Here is a 19,179-nt window from a genome sequence, read left to right on the forward strand (position 1 = left end):
GTGCGGCACGGCACGGCGCGGCGCAGCACCGCCGGCGGCACCGCCAGCCCCGCGGCGGGTCCGGCCTTCCGCCCCGCAGTAAATCAGAGGGAATCGCTCACGAAGGGAGCGCCGGGAGAGGGGGGCGTTCAGAGGCGTTAGGGTACTTGAGGACTGAATGAGTTATGCAAGGGCTTTAGCGGGAGTGAGACAAAGCCGTAACTCACTGCTACTTCCATTTACGCTGTGACATTTGCCGTTAAAGTGATCCAAGACAATAGACTGAAAAGTAAAGAAGTCCAGAACTACTTTAAGGAGGTTTTTTTTGCATTAATATTTTATAGGTAGGGATTATTTTGCTGCAAGCACAGAGCAACATATGGGAAACATACATTACCCTGTCAAAACAAAACAAATATTAGTAATGGATAAATCTTAGGCTTCAATACGAGCAAGAGGACTGTATTTGCCACACACACATGAAGAAAACACCACTCAGAGCATCTCAAAGTGAAGGTCTTTAAGCTTATGACTTGAGGTCCTGCTATTTTGGCTTCCCGGAGAAGCAGATTAAGCTGCCGTGACAAGGAGCGGCGCTCGGAGGGACAGTCACCCCTTTTGCACAGGCTCTGGGAGCTTACGGCGTCCAGGGCTGCTTCTGGGGCTCTGCCACCACCACGTGCTCCAGCAGCCAYGACTGCAGAAGACCCAAACAACCCCAAGCTTTCCTTAATGAAGGATATACGATCTCTCCTTTACCAAAGTCAAGACTAATGATGGAAAATAAACACTGGCCCACTGTATACGCAAGGAAAATAAACCCTGGCTGGGTTTCCTCCAAGGCCAAGTGCCTCAAGGATCTACTTGCACAAGCAGAGCATCATTCAGGGCCAAAGCTGAGCTTCTTCCAAGGGCAAACACATAAAGAGAGGAGAGGAAAGGAGACAAGCRAGAGGATGAAGCATTCTGCTGCCCTGCTTGGCACAGCCATTACCACTGCTGGGCAGGAGCTCTGCTTTCCAAGGACAGGGACATGCTGCCTCTCTGCAGCGTCAGCCCCCAGGCACCTTCAGCCGCATCCTCCAGGAACCTGGCCAGAAGGTGGYTGATCCCAAGCTGCTCTAACAAAGAGACATACAGCAGCTGAACACCCTTCACAGCTCCGGACCTGCAGGCTGAAACCCACACAGACAAGCCTACAGACACGAACGTGTCTCAGGGCTGGCTGGCCGCATCCACCAGCCGYGGAAACCAAAAAAAGCAGAAGCCTGAACGATTACTGAGCTAGTTCGCTCCACTCTGAGAAAGTCCTTGCTGGAAAAGGGTCTGTCGGCATCCTCAAGCATCCCTGCATTAGGAATGTCATGAGACAACAAAGAATGACTAGTTAAAGAAAACCTTAGGCTGAAATATCCTTCCACCCCCCCCCCCAATGCCAATCTGCTGGCATGGGCAATAGTCTCGTTTCACTTCTTTGGAGTCAAGTCACAGAGATCTTAAAGCTTTTCAACGAGTTTTCATATGGAGACAGTCTTTCCTGCAGCCTGTACAGCTCTTCTGAGCCACCTGTAGTTTCCTTTTCTTAAGCTGCAGCAGAAATTGTGAAATGACATGCAAGAGTCTTCATTCAGAGAGGTTTTCACACATAGCAAAGGGTTAGTCTCTGACCTCAAATATGCCTTCCCGCAGCCTGGAACTGAATCCAGCCTTCTCACTCATTAAGCAGTCAGTGCTGTGGGAGCGTACGAYGCACCTTTCACGTACGCCTGTCCATTCGGAGATCTGGGTGCTCCATAATCCTTCCAGCTACAGCCATCCAGCTCGGCTCTGCGACCACCCGAGGGTGCCGYGCAGGGCTGTCCAGCACCACTGAACTCTTCAGAGCTGTGCCGATGGTCTCTACTCCAAACACGTCTATGCGCCTCTCGGCCTGTGCCCATTTTTCTTGTCCTCGCGACCAGGGAGTGCCCCATCCCAAAGCCTAACCTGAATCTTACTCCCACTCCTGGAAAGCGGAGGCCATCCTCTCRCGACAGCCATCCACAGACCATCAGGACTGCTAATGTTTCAGCAGAGCAGAGAATCTGCATAACCCTCAAAACTCTGCTTGCATACAGATTCACCAGTAGTTTAATCCCCCAAAGCCACGCTAGGATCTCCAAGTGTGTTTTTTTTCCTGCAGCATAAGAAAACAGCAACAAAAAAGCCTCCCAGCAGATGCTGGTAGAACCCAGACCAATGAAGGCTTGACGAGCTTCCCACGGGCCTTCTTTTGGCCATGCCACCCAACTTTTGCGTCAGCACGTACACAAGCTGCTGCGTTTGGGACCGCACTGGTCTCCGTTTGGTGGTGCGAAGCCCTTCCGGGAGCCAGCTGGGAGAGGGCTGGCAGCAGCACTGGCAGCCAGGCCRGCTCAGCCCACACCGGCAGCCACAGTCCCGGCTAGCGAGGGGACTTCAACCTCAGGATCGCTGATCAAACCCCTGCGGGCACCCTGCTGAATCTCAGCGAGAGGGCTTTGCCGAGATCTGCCCTCCGTAAAGCGGATGGCGCAGGCAGGACAAGGTCCAACGGGCAACACCACAGCCCCAGCCCCAGCTCAGATGTGTCTCTTTGCCGAGCCGGCTCCCCAGCCGGGCCCCACGCACCTCTCTGTGCGCCCCAAACTGCGGGATACCGGCTCCATCCAAACCTCCTGAGAGGTTTCAGCTCTCAGCCTGCAGCTCCAGGCTCTCCTCTCCTTTAAGGAGGGTGAAACAGCTGGTTAGCCACAGCATAAACAGAGGCTATTCCTGCAAGACAGATGGTTCAAGTCGCTCATTCACAAGGTTTGCTTTTTCCAGTGTCCTATAGACACTTCCTTCCTTTCCAACAAAAGCTTGTGTCTTCCAAACTCTTTTCCTGCCAAGCTATCATATTCACCTTTACCATCTCTCTTTGGCATTTAAATATCATGAAGACTTAGAATTCAAAACGCGTACAGGAAATTACTTTGATATTGTAACCAGCTCCTGGGACAAGGCTGGAATTTCACATCTCTGTCCAATGTGCAGAAAAAAAACGCAAAGATAATTCCCTCTCCATCAATCAGCAATGACTTCATGGACACCGAGCCACCGAGCTACCTGCCTGCACCCGTGCACAAGGGCAGACACGTCTCAGAGCAGAACCATATGCTGTCCCGGCCCCTTCGATCAGGACTAGTCATTTTTGGAAGCAGCTAGCGAGACGCGACCCCTCTTCCTGCTCCCGCATAAGCGGTGACATCACCGGGGCACTCGTGGCTGCGATGCGCAGCCAGGACAGCAGTGCTGCCTTGCAGTAACACCTGCAAGATTAAGTGGAGATTTGAGAAACAGCGTAAGGAAAYCAACACAGGCAGGAGCGTGGAGCCGCGGCGGAGCCCGAGGCGCGGCGACGACGCAGCCCCTATTGCTCGCTGCGTACGGGGGAACCGCTCGAGACCTAGCCTGCTTTTGCTCGCTGCGTAACTTGGCCCAGGCTCGGTCTCCGAAGCAGAGCCGCTCCGGAGCGCCCTGCACGCAGACGGCTCCTGCTCCCTCACGTCCTCAGCTCTAGCTTTGGCCCAGCTGGGAAAGCCCCTCCGGCCCAACCTGCGCCGCTGCAGCCAGCGAGCCCTGCGTGCAGGCGGGCTGGGAGAAGCCGGCAGCCCCGTCCAGCTCCGGTGGGAGAGTGCCAGCCCCTGGGGACACCGCTCGGCAGAGCTGCCTTCCCGGGAACAGCCGGGCACCGGGATGCTCCCACTCGAGTCGACACCACTGAAGAGGTGGGGGTTGAGGACACGCGGCTCCAGTCGTGGGAGCTGCCGACTGCGCTGGATTTCCTGGCAGGCAGGACGTCATCTCCTGGGACACTATCTGGGGACTCTCACACCCAGAAGATTCACTCGGGATGAACCAGGGCCTTGCTGCTGCTGAGCACCCGCAGTCTGGGGTCCAGGCCACCGCTACGAGGCACGCAGACTGGCCTGGCCCCAGCACTGGGGCAGGAGCTGCCGGCCACAGATGCTGCAGCACGCCCTGGTTTTGTGTCCCTGATGCTGTCCAGAATCCAGATGCTTTTGGAGGAAGAGCCCTACTTTCTGGCTCCTAGGCCTCCTTCCCTGGGAGGCAACCAGTTGCTTCAAGTTTTCTTAAGTATTCCTCRTGTTATGGTAAGGGATCTGGCTGCGATCTCACCGTGCCTCTCTTCCAGGGGTTGTTAAGGAAGAAGCGCTAAGAGAACAGACAGTTCTGGGTGCACAAGCCCAAAGCCACAAAGGAAGCACAAGTGTGAGCTCCCGTTAGGGGGATCTGGGCCAAGCCATCCCTCCCCACCGCAGCAGAAATGCCCTGGGGGAACAGGACAAGTGTCACGGGTTTGGCCAGTGAGCGCTGTCAGCCCTGCGCACAAAAGCGGCAGCAGCAAGGCGAGCTGAGCTCCGTGCTAACCAACCCACTGCATCAACATGTTGGGTTTCTTCTAATTTTGTTCTAACATGTGGTCTAAATAAAATACTAATCAGATAGCAGCCCTGCTATCCAGCATAACAACCTGTTTCCACTCATTACATCTCTCTGCTGGAAAAGTTACCCTCTGCATTAGCAGCAGCTTTCCGAGATGAAGACGGGGCCCACCACGGTACGTCTGGGCAGACGGCGGGTATTGCTCACTTTGTCCTACGCCTCCATTCCAATCATTCCGCTCAGTGCGAGGAAACGGCCTTTCTTCACAGTTAGGATTTGACAAATGAACTGTCAAGTGATGCTAGAGCCCTTTTAACTTGCTGCCACTTTGTTTGGTGTCTTTGTGGGCTCCTCTAGCCTTTTTTTTTTTCCTGAGACTAATAATAGCCTGTAAAAATACAAGTTTGAAAACCCACAAGAGGATAAAACTCAAGAATCAGGGCACGGCTTCTTCTCCACAGGCCAGTCAAAGCTCTAGGGGAATCTTTAGACATTTAGCTAACCATGGGCTTCAKAGGTATGCGCAAGCACGTGGCTGAGCAGGAGCTGCTTCAGAGGAGGGATCCCCCCCCCCTCCCAAACAGCCCTTGTGCCAACAGCCGAGGCCGCACCTTGCTACTGCTCGCTCTGACGTGGGTTTAACCCTGACATTCCCATAATTTTATAGCGCTTTAAAAAAGGCAAGTGTAAGTATGACTTGTAAGCTGGAAACTCCTAAGCTGCTTCTGCTTGGCCAGCAGAAGCAGTGCTGAAGCCTGTAGAGCACCTGCTGGCTCTGTGGGACACCCAGATCTGTGTCCCAAGAAAAGGTGCCCTGTCTGCCAGGAAATCCAGAGGACTGACAGCCAGACAGTGGCATGGATGGACACGGTGACCAGTGTCCCTCAGCAGCCMAGGACAGCTCCATGGGAGTCCCCAGCCGGGGGGGCACAGGAGCAGGGCTGTTTGCATCATGCTTACATCCACACCGTCTACAGATGCTGTAGGGACAACTCCTGGTGCTCTTTCCAACAGACAGAAGAGTTTCAGACATAGCCCAGAGGCACAGGAGAATAGAGCAACTGTCTAGTGCTGGTCAGCATGGGCAGGCTCCTAGCAGACACACAGGGATTGAGYCCAGACAAGAGTTAGAGAACTCTTCACACAAACCCAACTTTTGGGAGAGGTCTGGTGCCTACAAGGAACTAGGGACTTGCATACATCATACCAGGACATTCTTTCTCCAAGGTAGGACATGGGGCTGGCATTGCCCTCCGCAGGCTCCGAGTTCTGGCAGCCCCACCATGCCATGGATTACAGCCCAACATTACGCTCTCAGGAGGYGACTAGCTGAAGCCTGGGGCAGGAGGAGTCCTCCAGCTCAGCTAGAGTGGGCTCTGGCTTCAGGGCTTCCCACTCTTCCTAGTACCACGGCTAGCCACGCTGGAAGTGCCGATGGGTTGACATCCATGTAGCAATGGTCAGCAAGCTGGCCAGCCCTGTGCTTGCAGGCTGAGGACAACACACAGGGCAACCTGCCCTGGGAYGAGGACCCTGCACACCCAGACTGGGCAGCAGTGCGCTCATCCCTCCTGCATCACCAGGGGAAAGCGGCACCTGCAGGGATCSTTTTAGCATCTCCACTTTCTGCAGACGACACAGCTGAGGGGCTGTATGCATTAGTCAACATATGTGCTCCTCCAAACCAAACCAAATGCGAACACCCACTAGGCTTCTTGAGCCAGATCATTTGGCTCAAGCAGAGGAGTATATGGCAGCAGCAGCAATGACCCTCGCCTCGGTTCAGCAACTAGCCCTTCTGGGTTTTAGGGGCTCTCGCAACAGCAGAGGAAATCATTTCACAGACTTTTTACAATACCACTTTTAAAATCAAGAAGTGCCAATCTCAGGAACAGGCCAGGACTTGAATTCACTTTTCAGAAAGCTGCTGTGTGTTCACGCTGCCTGGGCTGGCAGCTTGGAGRCTGTCTGTGTCCTGAGCAGGCAGCATGCCACCTGGCAGCACGCCCAGCACATCGGCACATGATGCAACTACTCAGAAGGCACACTCCATGACCAGGAGAATTTGGCCTACAGATGCAGCCCAGCGTAAGCAGAGCCCMTCGGCAGAGTAGAGCAGCTCCCCGATGGCACAGCATGGCACTGGCAAGTAGATCCCCCATGGATGCGAGTCCCACGCAGCCTGTCCTTTGCAATATGAACCGTAGCCCTGCACCAAGTCCAGTGGAACTAGCATATTTCTATTACTCTGCACACATGAATGGTGCATACGGTCCTGGCTGGAGGGAACCAAATAGTTAAGATTTTGCTCAAGTCAGGATGATGTGGTCAGAAGCCAAGGGAAGGAGAAGCTGAACTACCTGGCCAAGCTCACGCCAGCACCCTGCTGGCAAGAGCTCCTCACACATGAAAGGAGGTCCCACCTTGCAAAGACCCTTAGCACCGCAGATGCAAACACGTACTCTCAGCTCGTAAAGGAAGAGCTCGTTGAAGGCTTCTTACAGGCAACACAATTAATTTCAAAGTAAAGCTCAAGCTCCCCAGAAKCAACCTTGCATTCATATATCGCTGGAGCACTGCAAAGCCCAGCCTGGTCACAGTCCATCCCAGCAGCAGCCCTCTGCCAAATGGACCCAAACTACAGCAGAACAAGTTGGAAGCATCCCCAGGATCAGAGGCTGGGCAGCTTGCAACAGCATTGCAGCTAGACAAGAGCTATCCAGAGAACGGGCGGGAGCTGCGGTCAAGCTGACCGTTAGAGCATGGCTGTGGCATCCTTTGGCCTGTYGTGGGACCCCTCCAAGCACCGGATACGACCATTGCCCCATTTCATGGGAGTGGGGCTCAGGGCATACACCGCAGTCAGGATCGGAGCCCTCCCACCAGGCCATCCTGGGACTCCTGGCCAGTGTCTCAGTGCACTGCAGGAGGCCCAAAGCACTGCAGGAGGACAAGCCTTAGCACTGCCATCTGCACGTGGTGGAAAACAGCCCGGCCCCGTTTTGTTTGCTCAAGCAGCCAGTAATTCGCTGYGGCTGAGGCATGCTGCAGCCCTTGACACTGGGAAGCCAAGAAACTTCTTTCCAGCCTCCCTTCCTTATTCTTCAAGAAAGCAACCCATCTCCTTCCCCGTCCTCCTCTCCCCAACGAAACCCTAATCCACCTCCRATGCACCCGGGCAGTCCTTCCGGGCCCCGCGCAGAGACCCGCTCCTGAAAGCCAGCGGGGCTTTTTTGGGAGGCCGCGGCCGTAACCCAATACGGCAGGGCTCTGGCTCTCGGGCTGCCAGAGCTCAGAAGCAAATCAGAGCTGCGGCTGCAGAAGCGGCTGATTTAATGCTTCCCAATTTAGAGATTCTTGTTCTGTAGAAAAAGCCAGAGCCCTAACCACACGGCAGAGGTCAGGCCTTCATACCTAACACGTTATGGCCCGTGTGCTATTACCCAGCCATAGGATTACACAAATGCAGTGTTTAGGAAAACAAAAATGAGTTCCACATGGCAGGTGGGAGAGCCACATCGGCTCCGGCGGCCCGCGGGCCCGCAGCCCGTACCTGCAGGGCTCGAGGCTGTGGGGGGCCGGGCCGGGGCCGGCGCTCCTCCTCTCCCGGCTCTGCAGGTTCTTCGGTAGCTGAACACCCACGGTGCAGCTGACTCGCAGCAGGAGAGTCACAAACAACTGCGGGTAGAGTCCCAGCACCGCTGCCCCAGACTCGGGAGCAGACATGATCTCATACAGCGCACATGTGGCCTGGAGAGAGAGCGAGAAGAGAGCGTGCGGGAGAAGCGGGTTAGGCAGGGATCTCCCACACCACGCTCAGCGCTGTTAGTAAATAACCCAGCAAATGCTAGCGAGGTGATCAGAGCTTTTTCCCCCCTTCTGCAATGCAGAGCCTAACAAAGYGTTCGTGTGTGCTGCGGTATAACCTCACCATACCCCAAATGCAGCTCCACCAGAGCTACAGATGCTGTTAAAAGCACAGCTCCCCTGGAAACCTGGATGTTTCCAGGTGGGGAAATGCAAGGTTTGAAACCTGTACCTGGAGAAGGAGAACAGATCCAAGAGCTCAGGTTTTATGGGCAGGAAGACAACACGTACACTGCGTTTGCAGAGCCCTATTCCGGCCAATTTAAAAAGCCGTAATTACACGGCACAATATACAAGGGTGTTAAAAACAGAGCAGGGAGGGGAGGCGTGTTTGCTTTCGGTGCGACTGATTCTGTACCATCTGCATTTGGTTCCTCAGAGGAGGAGGAAATTTTCACAGCTGCTTTACTGCTTAGAAAGCTGCCAAGCTGGGTTTATTTTTCTGAARGGATAAAATGCAAAGTGGTCTCCCTTGAGGATGGACACCTGAGAGGCTTTTTATGAGCCTGCGGATTAGCTCTAATAGGCATTACACAGCGATGCGTTATTTCCAGAGTCCATGCCTGGCACAAGCCCCCGAGCCAAGGAAATGAAAAAAGCATTCCAGGTGGAGGTGTCTGGAACGGCATCTTCGGCGGCGGCTCGGAGCCCACCGCCGCCGGGACGCGCAGCCCTGCGCCGTGACACTTACCGCCAGAGGGAGAGGCGTCGCGACGCGCTCAGAACTGCTCCCCAAGAGGAAGCATTTGCTCTCCTTGTAGGGCACGTCCCTGTTCACCTTTTCCAGGAGCTGCTCCAAGATCTGTGAGGTGAGGGGTGGCTCCATGGCCAGGGACCTCCACATGGTACACGTGTGGCTGGATGAGAACAGAGAAGAGATTGCTGCTTTGGCACCAGCTGCCGTCATTAATTTGCTGCTGGCTCCTCTGCTTGAGGAGCAGCAAGCATCACCCTCCTCCCCATGCTGGGGAACACCTGGGTCACATCATCCGCTGCACAGAAACACAGGCGAGGAGTGAGTCACAGCCGGACAAGAGCCACCTGGCCCAGCAGCTCTGCTCCAACTGCGGCAAGCGCCCAGCCGCAGGCGCCGCTGGGCAGAGCGAGCGCAGGGAACCTATGGAGACGAGACCAGCCCTGCCGGGAGATCCTCAGCTCACGCCAGCACCGCAGCGGCCAGGGCGGGGAATATTGCAACTGAGCAACTGCAGCCTCTGCTGGCAGCACAGGCTCCCCTGTGTGATCCTCACCAAGCAGCTGCTGGCAGGTGGTCCCCAAAGCTTCCTGCACAGCCACAAGGCCCCAGGGCTCCCCAGCTACCCTCTTGTCCAGGCCAGCCAACAGCCAGAGAAACCCGCATGGTTTCGGAGCCTGCCTTCYTCTCGGTGGGAACGGAGCAGCAATTACAGCATACGGGAGAGAATAACACCTATTCAGGTCTCAGCCTGGGGCTGGTGATGACTTCAAGTGCTCTAGGGTAGGTGGCCTCTCCCATAAAGCAGCATGGAACACCCAGCCACGCTCAGCTCCCAGGAGCCAGATTTGCTCCTTCACTGCGAGCACCCTCTAAGCCCTGCCAGCAGCTACTAGGCTCCCCCGAAGGCAACTCTAACAGCAAGTGGACGTGCTGATCCTTGAGCGCACAAAGGAAATTCCAGCCGGGTCTGATTACTGGCATAAGRAGCCAGAAGATTAGCCGCAGCTTAAGTGAAAGCTGCTTTGAAGCCCAGGCACTGACGGAGCACGTGCGCACCCCGGGTCGCCGTGGCAGCGCAAGCCRGGTACCTATCAAACGGCAACGAGCTGCCTAAAAGGCTGGACACCACCACGCTCTTGTGCTGGGAGGCCAGAATGTAAACGGTCTGCTGGGCCGCTTTCCTGACGTGCTCCTCATCCACCTCCTGCAGCTTGCTGTGGATGATGCTCATGATGTCAGGCACCTGAGGGCAGAAGAGACAGCAGCAGCCAGTTGAGGGCCAGGGCATGCCAACCACTTGGTGTCACCTTCCACCCGAGTCCAAGGTCACACATTGCCTCCAGACAGGAGATATGTATTCCTTCTCCTCAGTCACAGCCCAGGCATTGAACAGGGCTTGGAAAGGCAACATCAGAAYTGGCAGACCATCAAGCAGGGCAGTGGATCCTCCTGACTGAGGGAAGTCTCCATGCTCTCAGGACACATGCAGAATCACAGTCCTCTCTGGAACTCAAGGATCCTTCCTCCCCAGTCTCCCTACTCTGTYACATAAGAGATGGATGACACTGCAGAGTATTACCAGGGCAAAAAGGACCCACCAACACACATTTAACCCCTGTGCTATGGCCTCCTGGCAAGGCACACACTAAACCCCAGCCTTGACATCAGTACAGTTAGCAAGAACCTCAGCAAGCAAGTTCCTAGGAGGAACTCGAGCTGAACGCAGGGAGACACCTCAGCACTCGCTGCAAGCTGTAAAATGCATGTTAAGACAAATAGGAAGTTCATGCACAGACCAGGCCTGGCAGCAAATTCCAGAGATTAAGTGCAGAGCAGCAGAGAGCTCCGTCCCCAGCTGTGCTCAGGTCTGCCCCACGGACTCCGAGGCTTAGCATCAGTTCAGATTTCAGGATCTGGGCTGGACTGGATCTGACCAAAAGGTGAGTCATGTAAGCTGGAGCAATCCCATGTAGGATAGAGGCTAATAGGTAGTGAGCAGGACTTTAGCAGAAGCTCTAGTGCAAAAGAAAGCCCAAGGAGTGGCTAGAGACCTGGTGTTTCCAATTACTGCAAGAGAAAGGGGGAGCTTAGCCCTAAAGGTAGTGGATTAGACAAAAAAGCCTTCTGTGTCCAGCACTTCTAAGCCCTACAARCTTTCAGACCTGCTTCCCAGCCAGGACCCCTGGATTCCCCCAGAGCTTGCAAAGGTTTCACAGGGAGCTTGAGCCCTTCTGGTAAAGTGAGCTTCTCTGAACTCCTCAACCCGCGCAAGAGCCAGAGCGGAGTAGGCCTCGCCAGCAGCAGGCGCCTCCCTACCACGCAGCCGCCTTCCAGAACTGCTTGGACGGAGGAGCAGAGCGCGAGCACACATGCCCATGGGAAACGAAGAAGGTCAGGAGCAACAGCCCCAAACAGCTTTGGGGCTGGCTTTCCTCCGGCCAGAAACCCAACGGCAATGCTTGATACAGAGTCCCCAGTGCAAGGACTACTCTGGGTTAAATGCCTCCCTTTTCTGGTGAAGGCTGGCACTGGGGGGCATGACACGTGCCAAGGTCTTGTACCTTCCTGGGATACCCTTGCCTGTCCTGGAAAAGCCCATCGCCCCCAGCAAACTGGCTGTCAGCTCTGCAAGTTGAACAGGGCAGTCAGCAGCAGCAGGGAGGCTACATATGCAGAAAGATGGAAGCAGCTCCAGGGCTACTTTTGGACCACAGATGCAGTGCCAAAGCCAAACAGCAGCTTACCTTTTCCTGCAGGACGCTTCCACGCTCCTTGAGCAGGGAGTTAATCATGACCGTGGCTGCGCGGGAACAGTTCTTATCGGGGTCTGCCAGCCCCTCAAACATGGCCAACAAGAGGCTCATCAGCTGATCGGGGGGGACGCGTTTCCCAATCACCTAGCCAGGATAGAGGATGACAAGCTGAGCTGAGCAACCCATTTTGTTGCTCCTGGAAGAGACTAGTCCTTTCCACAACATCGTCATAGCCCAGCTGAAGGGCCTCTGCACAGGCTCCCCCACAGCTCCAGCTGCGGGCAGTAGGACAGCTACATCTCAGCTCAACACCCAGAGAGAACCTCAGCTAGGAGCTCAGAACAGTAGTAAGAGAGGAGCAACAGCCACACCATGACCCTCAAGAACGAGGGAGTCCACCTGTGCCATGGCATTAACCAATATGGTCAGACAACCCAGGGGTCTCTTGGGACAGGTTAGGATAATGCAGCCAAGCTATTAACACTGCTCTGGCCACAAGGCTGTTTCCTCAGCAATCAATACACACTMTAGAGATGCAACACTTCAGGAATGGCAGCTTTTCCAGAATAATGAGCTATTGCCAACTTTTCCTCTATAGCTACAAGCCCCTCTGAAAGCTCTCAGCACAGAAAACTGCCAAGGAGTTCACCCATGCAGTTCAGGAGCAGAGCAGATCACCTGYCTTCATCCTCCCATTCTTCACCACCATGCCCCAGACCCTGCTCATGCCACTCAAATTACAGTGGTTTAAGAGCCATACTTGGACCAGTRATTGCACTGAACAGCCTTACCCACAACACTGCCATACCAGGAGTGAGCCAGGAGCCCTGCAGCTCCAGCCCCCGAGCCAAGTGCCCTTTGCTTTKACAGGAGGCATAGCCAGAAATCTGGCTCAAACACTGCACTTCAGCCAGTGACTTCTGCTGAGGGGGACAACGCACTGGTACTACAGTCCCACCAGTAACCCTCTGGAGCTCACTGGGGTCCTAWACAGGTGTGGTACAGCTGAGCTAGACCACCTCCACATTAGCTTTTAGCTGACACAGACAGAAGCTGGCATCAAGTTCTCAGCAGCCTCTGTTCCACAGCTCGACCACGCTGCCAAGACTGGGGCTACGCAGACTTGCCCTCCACCTTACCATGGCAATGTTGTTGCAGGTGTGGAAGAGAACAGTGAAGTCAGGCTCYTCCAGGCCTTTCTTCAGAGCTTTCAGCCCCTCCACCATCTCATCTCTGTGATCCCGGGAAAACCCTGCATTCAGGGAGAGCATTCAGTTAACAAACGTTCCTCCTACTTTATATGCTACAACACAAACACCCCAAAGGGATGTGAAAATGCAGCAGAGCTGCATTTTACTTGCAAGTTGGCCCAGTTTTGAGAGAGGAGCTAAGAAACTGAAGCTACTGCCAAGGGGCAGAAGTGCTTGCCCTGTAAGGGGTCACACTGCTCCCAAGAACAGGGCCAAGAGAAAGTCCCTCCTGGCACTGCACATGCTGTGCTTTCTCTCCACGCCCGTCTCTGCTCAGCCCATCTCAAGTGGAGGACTGACCTCTCCTGGAGAAAGCGAGAATGACATGCAGAAAGGCAGGCTCACAGAAAGGCAGGCTGAGAAACCTCCTCCTGCCACAGGGCTGGTTGCACAGAAGCATTYGTGAAAGACTTCGAAATCCAAACCTTTTAAGTACGAGCACTTCAGTGATGTTCTGTATCAGCCCTAACTGCGGCCATTCTGCAGGAAACTCTGCTCACAGGTAAGTCCTTTATGACTGCATAGGTGGAGGCGTCAGGGCAAAGACAGGATTTGCATCCCGCTGCCTGGAAGCGGGGCAGATGGCTCCTGCTGCTCTTGGCATCAACACTACTCCCCATCACCTGCACACCTACCTTCATAGCACAGCTGTATATAGAGCAGATAGTAGACGCAGTCAACAGCATACTGGCGAACGCTGGCAAGGGAGTCCGAGCACCGTGGGGAGAAGAGTGCAATGAGCACACCAAGGTTATAGAAAGGGATGACGGTCTGCACAGGGAAGAAACACAGGCAACACTAGCAAACTAAGGCCTTGGAGGAGAGCAYGGGGTGACCATGGGCCACTTCAAGTGCATGCAGTATATCCTTACTGCTGCAAAGCCTATCTTTCCACCCTCATGGGGAGGGATGCACACACAAGCCCTARTAAGGCTGGCAGCAGCAGCAGGGAAGAAAGATGCTTGAGTCCTGTATTTACTCACGCTGACGTTCAGTTTGCCCAGGTAGAAGTCCAGCAAGGCAGCRCTGACTTCCACAGCTCGCTGGCGCTCATGTTCTTTGCTAGACTTGATCCAGGGGCCTAAATGCTACAAGGGAAAAGCATCAGAAGTGAGAGTAGCATCTGCAGGAGGGGGCCTAGGGTCATACTGGACCAGATGTCACATGGAAAGATGACAGCCAATCTCACTAATCCCTGTTCTGGGTCCAAAGCTGACAGCTGATACTTAACAGCTTCACTTGTCTCTTCCTCAGGACAAGGAGCTCGAATGKTCAAGCTTGCTTGACCGCACTAGGAGAGCTCTGTCCTAGGAAGCAACTCAGCCACACGACGCAGGCATGAGGAAATCCAGCCCAGCCACCATGCCCAGTTGGGAGCAGAGAGGAGGTAGAAAAAGGCTTCCAGCACTGCCTCAGCTTCCCTGTTCTTTCCCAGAGCGCCCACAAAAGCCAGGTGTCACCTACTGCAAACATGTCCTGCAGCCCATGAGGGGTCAAGTTCCTTTGCAGGAGACTCTTCAGCAGATCTTTGAGGGCACTGATGGTGTCACCATACAGCATCTAAGGAAGAAAGAGGTTTGATGACTGGCTACGCAAGCACTACACCTCATCCCAGGGAGCCAGACCAGGTATGCAAGGAGAAAGATCTCCCTCTCTGAACCTATTCTCAGGTTATAAGACTGTCTCAGCTGCTAGGTGATAACGTGCAGTCACTTCCAGCTTTGGCAGGAAGATGCAGCAAGGACTGAAACTCAGCTTGCAAAATCCTCCTCAACTGGAGGTGCCTGGGCTAATGGCAGAGTTCAGCAGAATAAACACCTCAGCAGCGGACTGCAATCTGTACTGAGCGYCAGCAGCTAGCCCCAAAACCAAGCAGGCTAGCTTCCATGCAGACTATCCATAAGGGAATTTGGTGCATCTCCCACTTGGGGATAAGTGACAGCAAGCCCAGAGTCCTTTGAAGATGTTCACAATGCCCTTTCAGTACTTATTTTGGGATAAATTAAAAAAAATAGAATGTACAAAGCTTCCCAGAATGGAATACAAGGAGAAAAGGATTATTAATGTGAGCTTTTAGGCCAAGTGCCTGCAAATGTTAACAGAGGATCATCACAGCCCCAACTCCTGCTTCACAGCTCTCCTTGAAGGGATAGCAGTAGCAGCAGGCTGTACTGCCGAGTACAAGGCTGCTCTGCAACCACCCAGCAGCTGCAACAACTTCATTAGCAGCATGTTATTTTCATTCATTAAGCACTCAACCACAACTGAGAAGCAGCTGCAGCCTTTCAAAAGATGGTTATGTAAAGGCCCCTTCTACCCTGCAGGGCTTCCAGGATCATTTGATTTTTTCTCTAGGGAGTTCATGCTCTTATTAGCAGCATTTGGACTTGCTGATAAGCACATATTTTCTCACTTGCTATCAGTGCACAGAAGGGCCAGGCTTTTTCAACAGATAACTGAGCAGAGGAAATGATTGCAGCTTGCTTCCCTGAGGTGCCCAGCTGAATTAAAAACAGGCCATTCCAGCTGCAGATCTGCTGTTAGGGAACAGTTTGGGCAACAGGACTTGATTGGAATCATGGGACTATGAGCAGACGTCCGCACGTTGCCCTAAAATCAGCGCCCCAGAGCAGCCGTGGCTGCAACCTCCTGCACTGCAAGACAAAGCTGTGTCACACGTCTGGGTCTCGAGTAACCTGACGTGAGCTCGGCATCCGATTTGTGCTGCCGATGCTAGCTCAGAGCAGCAYGGCCTCCGAGCAGTGCCGACGCTTCCCTGCTCGCCTCAGCCAGCCAGCGCTTCAATACTCCACCTCTTTGTGGAAGGCATCCGCTACACTTCCATCCCTCTCCTTCACAGAGTCCAGCGGAGGAAGGGCAAGCACACTAGCAAGGCAGGTATCGATCAGCTCCGTCCTGTCTGGGTCACTGAGATGTGGCTCCAGGACACTAATCAGCAGGTTAAGGAAGCAACACAGATGGATCAAGTGCCACAGGAGCGCCTTTCTTATACGGGAGCCAGGAATAGGGATTTTAATATGCATTCCTGCTGACTCAACACCATATTCAGTGGCACCGGCTTTAATGAGAGGCAGGCAGTGTTCTCAGTATCTGTGTCAGGAGCTGTGACGTGCTGAAGTATTTTTAACAGCAGCTCAGAAGTCATYTTTGCATAATTGAGAGTGTAATGCCCTTGGCTCCGTTTTGTATGAAGAACATCTATTGCAGAGCCCAATAAAAGCCGGGCCCGAGAGCAGTTAGTGACAGGCTTGCAGCAAGCAGCGGGGGTGCCTGGCTGGAAGCTGCGCTACCCAGACAGCCTGGTTTTACCGTGTCTGGCAATGCTCTTTTACGGTGCTCCACAGGGGTAAAGGGGGGGGGCGGGCAAGCTCTGCTGTCGGACCCATGGGGCAGACACGGAGTGCAGGTTTGGTTCTACCGGTACATCGGCTCCCCGGGAGTGCTGGAAGCTGCTTTGCCTGCCACCGCGGGCACATAGGAAGGATACACCAGGTAAGTGCAGGTGACCATTGCCCGCTGACGAACTGGCGTTCGCATCGAGTCCAGTGGTTCTGCTTTTATGAACTCCTAGAGCATGGAATAAGAGGTGACAGTCGTTATGGTCACATCCAGCCCGCTTCCCACTCCAGACACAGGCCAAATGCTTTGCAGCAACTGCCGTCTCACAAAGCCCAGCCTCCCCAGGACAGCAGGCCCACAGCCACTCGTCAGCCCGACATCCCTCGTTTCCACTCTGTGCAGCAATCTCACACCTAGGACAATGCAGACCAGGAGACAGCACTGTCCCTCAGCGACTGCAGGTCTGCTTTTGCTCCCATGAGGCCATCTTCCCACTGCTCACCTTCCCACTGGGAGGGCACCCACCACAAGCTGGTGTGTCCCCTCTCTCGGGGAAAAGGCTGAGCCCAGACCAAAGGTCCATCCAAGCTCAGAATCCTGCTCAAAGCAGAGCCCAGTGGACATGCGGGGATGGAGTCCAACTGGGCAAGTTCGTGTCAGCCCTTTCCAGAATACCCCTGATCACTGCTCACAGGCTTCCAGAGAGGAAGCAGGCACTCCTGTGTTCACCTCTCAGTGACTTGGGTTGGAAACCTTCTTCCTTYCAGTAACAGCACCCATGCCATGTTCCCAACAACCCTCAAGCCAGGCCACCTTCCAGCTTCCCAAAGCATGCTCTTACCACCATCTGGGCCACAAGCTCAGCTTTGCGGGAGAATATGAAATCCCCACATTTCACACCACTGTAGATGGCTTGGCTGATCATGCAGATGCTCCGGATGAGRCACAGCTTCAGAGTCAAGTCCTGAGTACAGAACCCAGAGCAAGAAGTGAAGGGTAGGTTTGCCACACAAGGATAGTTTGCTATCCCACCCAGCTTTGGCACCCCCCCCAGAAAACTGGTGCTCAAGCTGAGTACAACAGCTCAGTCCTCTTTCCTGTGCTGTGAGTAGTGTGCAGGCTCAGCTCTCTGCTCCTCATCCAAGTTACAGGCTCTCTGGTGACCAGTGGAGCCAAGAGCATCCCGACCCAACTGGACACTTCATTGGAGTAGACCAGCTGGACACCAGGAGCTTCCACTCAGGTGGCATGTGGAAAGAGGAAAGTGCTGCTGGGCCTAGCTCCTCCCTGGTGAGGCAGCAACCCCAAGCAAGTAAATGCAACTCCAGAAAGCAAAAGCCTGCTCCTCAGAGTTTCTAGGAACTATTCATCTTACAGAGCTCTTGCTCTAGGACAGCCATTACTTCATTGGACATCACAGACTCAGGAGGAGACACCAGTCGCTCCTGGAAGCTGATGGCTTYGCAGGCTGTAACTGGAGCCCTGCTGAGCAGGGCCATCAGCTTGTCACGCTGCCCATTACCGAGGGCTGTGAGCAACCAAGTGCACTGGCACTTGGGGAAAGTTCCCATCTTGCCCTGTTGCAGTGGATTAACAGCCTCCAAAGAGCATGCAGTCCCTGCAGTCTCATAGCAGGGCTGCCAGAGGGGTTAGTTGAGAGGGCATTTATTTCTTTAGATCCAGGAAATGGGATAATAACTATTAAGGCCTGTTTATGCTCTTGTATATGCACAAGCTGAGACATGGCCCCTTGCCCCAATTAAAAGCGTTCCTTTCATTCCAGCCYTTGACCACCCTGCTCCCAGGTGAGCCCATAAAGGTGGCCATGGAGCCAGAAGAACATTTTCAAGTGAGAACATCCTGAGTGCTCAGTGGCCAGAAAGACGTTCTGCAGAAGCTGTTAGTACCAACAGGAGCCCAGAAGGAAAATGCATTAGTGGAGTCTGGAGAAGGAGTCTCTTTGGCCTCACAGTTTAACTTCAACTTGACAAATGCCATTTTTGCTGTTTAGCCTTTTAAAAGAGAAAAAAAAATACAGCCCCCAGTTCCCCCCCGGACAGTAATCTGTGTTTTAATATCTGCCCATTGAATGATTGTTCCAGGGGGAAGCAGGGAAATTAGTTTAGTGTATTTTAGCTGAGCTGTGGATTGTAGCTTCGTCTCTGGAGTCGTTAAACTTCCCCAACTAAGTGCACATGCAGGAGGAGACGGGGGGCTGCCTGAAATCTCTCTGTGGGCAGGGGAGACAAGTAGATCACCAAGCACCAGTGCTATGTGCTCTGCAGCGGCTCCAAGGAGGGTACTGCAAGCCCTTCACACATTTCCCAAGATTTCTAGGGCAGACACAGCTTGAGGMCAGTTCTTTCTTGCTAGAAGTGCATCCCTGAACCTGGCTCCATACTGGCTCTTTCCCACCTGGCGACTACTCTGCAGAGCTCCTGCTGCCCTGAAAGCTGGAGAGCTCATGGGAAAAGCACATCTTCAGCAGAAGGGGCTCAAAAAGACAGACTCAGGTTTGCCAGCAAGTTATAAGCTCTACCTGGGCCATAAGGACTTATGTGAGACTTACGCAGCCTCTGGTCAGTTCAGCTCAGCATTTCAACACTATCGCAGTGAGTGACTGAAGCGTATTTTCTCCAATGAATCCTGTCCTACTGGAAAGGCATTCTTCACTTTCCCTCAGCTACAACCTTGACACTCTCAGGTGATCATTCCAGCACTGAGAACCTAACTTTGGAGCTCAGAGCTCTTGCTGCTTCTCTCAAGTTCCCAAGGGCACAGGGTTGCTGCCGTGAGGGCAGCAAGG

The 19,179-nt window shown here is 53.9% G+C and overlaps 1 protein-coding gene across 3 annotated transcripts in view; it reads right to left on the reverse strand.

Annotated features, from left to right (window-relative positions):
• MROH1 (maestro heat like repeat family member 1) overlaps nucleotides 1-19,179 on the reverse strand; it is a 55,226-nt gene that overhangs the window by 8,872 nt on the left and 27,175 nt on the right. For all 3 annotated transcript variants that reach the window (XM_085317788.1, XM_085317787.1, XM_085317786.1), the window contains 11 exons: nucleotides 17,215-17,337; nucleotides 16,522-16,601; nucleotides 15,827-15,962; nucleotides 14,478-14,573; nucleotides 13,997-14,101; nucleotides 13,649-13,784; nucleotides 12,903-13,015; nucleotides 11,755-11,907; nucleotides 10,099-10,253; nucleotides 9,005-9,170; nucleotides 8,000-8,196 (listed from right to left, as the gene is read on the reverse strand). In XM_085317788.1, coding sequence (XP_085173914.1) covers nucleotides 8,000-8,196; nucleotides 9,005-9,170; nucleotides 10,099-10,253; nucleotides 11,755-11,907; nucleotides 12,903-13,015; nucleotides 13,649-13,784; nucleotides 13,997-14,101; nucleotides 14,478-14,573; nucleotides 15,827-15,962; nucleotides 16,522-16,601; nucleotides 17,215-17,337 — 1,460 coding nt within the window. The remainder of the gene's footprint in view (nucleotides 1-7,999; nucleotides 8,197-9,004; nucleotides 9,171-10,098; nucleotides 10,254-11,754; nucleotides 11,908-12,902; nucleotides 13,016-13,648; nucleotides 13,785-13,996; nucleotides 14,102-14,477; nucleotides 14,574-15,826; nucleotides 15,963-16,521; nucleotides 16,602-17,214; nucleotides 17,338-19,179) is intronic.

The sequence above is a fragment of the Rhea americana genome, unplaced genomic scaffold, assembly GCF_003343005.1.
Source record: "Rhea americana isolate MKP2758 unplaced genomic scaffold, rheAme1 scaffold_505, whole genome shotgun sequence".
Lineage (NCBI taxonomy): Eukaryota > Metazoa > Chordata > Aves > Rheiformes > Rheidae > Rhea > Rhea americana.